The 1,946-nt window shown below is 41.8% G+C and overlaps 1 protein-coding gene across 1 annotated transcript; it reads left to right on the top strand.

Moving 5' to 3' along the window:
- The first annotated feature begins 140 nt into the window (after positions 1-140).
- LOC120084697 lies at positions 141-1,617 on the top strand. Its single transcript, XM_039040507.1, has 3 exons — positions 141-437; positions 515-835; positions 1,462-1,617. The coding sequence occupies exons 1-3, from the start codon at positions 141-143 to the stop codon at positions 1,615-1,617; spliced, it is 774 nt and encodes a 257-aa protein (XP_038896435.1).
- The last annotated feature ends 329 nt before the right edge of the window (positions 1,618-1,946 follow it).

The following is a 1,946-nucleotide window of genomic DNA, read 5'->3' as shown; positions in this document are numbered from 1 at the left end:
GGAGATATTCGAGTTTAACAATGTAAGTTTACTCTATGCATAACATGTTTATCTGGTTGTTAAATTGACATTAACCAGTTTACTGGGTTGTTAATATAGAAGAAGGGATATAAACACGTAGTGATGATATGTTCGATGATATGATAGGGGACGTACGCGAGGAGGACGAGTTGAACCAAGTTGATGTCTTTCATGCTAACTCCAGTACAAAGCGTCTTGTGGATGAGGAATGTTCTAAGTATACTGCCCGCCGCAGGAAAGAAGCCAATGCAGACGAGTCTACTTATTCGTACCTGCGGTCCATTGACAGCGCATTATCAAGGTTGGATGGCCATATATCGGATTTAGATATTCGTGTCTTCAGTATGGAGGAAAACATGACTGACATGAAAGGGCAATTGTCGGCCATCCTTTCATTGTTGCAGTCAATGCACAAGGTTTGCATCCTTTTATTTCTTTATGTGTTTAGCTTTTACATGTTCGTGAACTCACCGTTTTTCTTTACTAATTGAAGGGTTCCACAGTGAATGAGGAGACGACCAGGTCACCCATCCCATCTCGGGAGCTCGATACGACTGCGACTGTCTCTGACACTCCCATCCCCCCTCTACAGCCTGATACCACCCCTTCACCTACTCCTAACCCCCCTGTACAACCCGATACCACCATTACCACGACATCACCGATTGACGTCGAACCTATACAGGCCAATGTTCCACAGACAGAGCCCGACATGTCTGCCTTACTCACCATGCCATCTACAGAGGCTGATATGTCTGGCATCCCAGAGGCAGACACTTCTAGGATTGTTACGACCACAGAAGAAGTTCCACTGGTGAGTAATTTATTGATCAGTAATCTTTGTTTATATTTTTATATTTCTTGATGAGTAACGTTTTATTTTCTGTTTATGTAGGATTCTTGAAGAATTAGTCATAAGAGAAAATCGGTTGATAAATATACACCCCCAGCCCAAGTAAAGAAGAAAAGTGTGGCTAAACATCCTCTCCCAGGTGTAGCTACGTCAACATCCAGATCGATCGTCACATATAACGTAGCACACGCCATTCCACACAATATCATAACAGAAATGATGGGTTGGATCTCGAACGAAAATACAAACAACGAGGTTTGAGAGAACTCCTTCAAACTACTCGACAAGCAATTCTTCAAGGAATTGATTACCCCGAATCCGTTGGTTGAGTGCAATGTAAGTGTCCTAGTCTTTACGTCTTTACATGTTGACTATCGTGTACTTTTACTGAAATATTCTTTTTTCGTGCAGACCATAAACACTTTATTTCATTTTATGAAAGATAAATTTTATACCCAGCCGGACATGTGCATACATAAGTTCACCATCTTGCCAATTGGTGTTCGGTAAATTTTGATATTTCGTTTCTTAACTTCTCATTTCGTTAAGTTTCCTGGTCTTTACTTCTTTATTTAACTATTTTATAGAGTCACCTTAATGCTCGTGGTGGGGTATTTAAAAGAATAAAGAATAAGTCACTTCTGGAGGCTGCCCTAGCTTGGAAAGATGAAGACACGTATAAGGACTACGTCACCGGTAAATTCGATGTCAAATGGGCAGATGTGATTTCATTTACACGGTGATGAATATCGACTGGATGGTCCTTGCCATGGACATTAACAGAGGCCACATATTCGTGTTTAATTCACTTCCGTCATACACACCAATGACAAAGCTGGTGAATTGGCTAGAGCCATTGACAGTCACAGTACCATCCCTACTTCACTACTGTGACGTGGATCGATCAAAGTCGGCCCTGTCCACAGCCCGTTGGAAAATCTCGCAACCTAAGAACGTCGACATACAACACGGGTCACTTGATTGTGGCATTTTCGCAATAAAACTTCTGGAACACCTGGTGATTGGTGCTGATCCATCCGTAATCACTTAGGAGAAGATGAGTGAATATAGG

Source organism: Benincasa hispida, chromosome 9 (genome assembly GCF_009727055.1).
Source record: "Benincasa hispida cultivar B227 chromosome 9, ASM972705v1, whole genome shotgun sequence".
Taxonomy (NCBI): domain Eukaryota; kingdom Viridiplantae; phylum Streptophyta; class Magnoliopsida; order Cucurbitales; family Cucurbitaceae; genus Benincasa; species Benincasa hispida.
This window is presented reverse-complemented; position numbering and strand designations above follow the sequence as displayed.

What these genes read in the sequence shown, in the direction of transcription:
- LOC120084697 (XM_039040507.1), top strand. Translation starts at nt 141, where the DNA reads ATGATAGGGGACGTACGCGAGGAGGACGAGTTGAACCAAGTTGATGTC. An exon ending in TGTTGCAGTCAATGCACAAG is followed by an intron (nt 438 to 514) that starts GTTTGCATCCTT and finishes TACTAATTGAAG; the next exon opens with GGTTCCACAGTGAATGAGGA. An exon ending in CCACAGAAGAAGTTCCACTG is followed by an intron (nt 836 to 1,461) that starts GTGAGTAATTTA and finishes ACTATTTTATAG; the next exon opens with AGTCACCTTAATGCTCGTGG.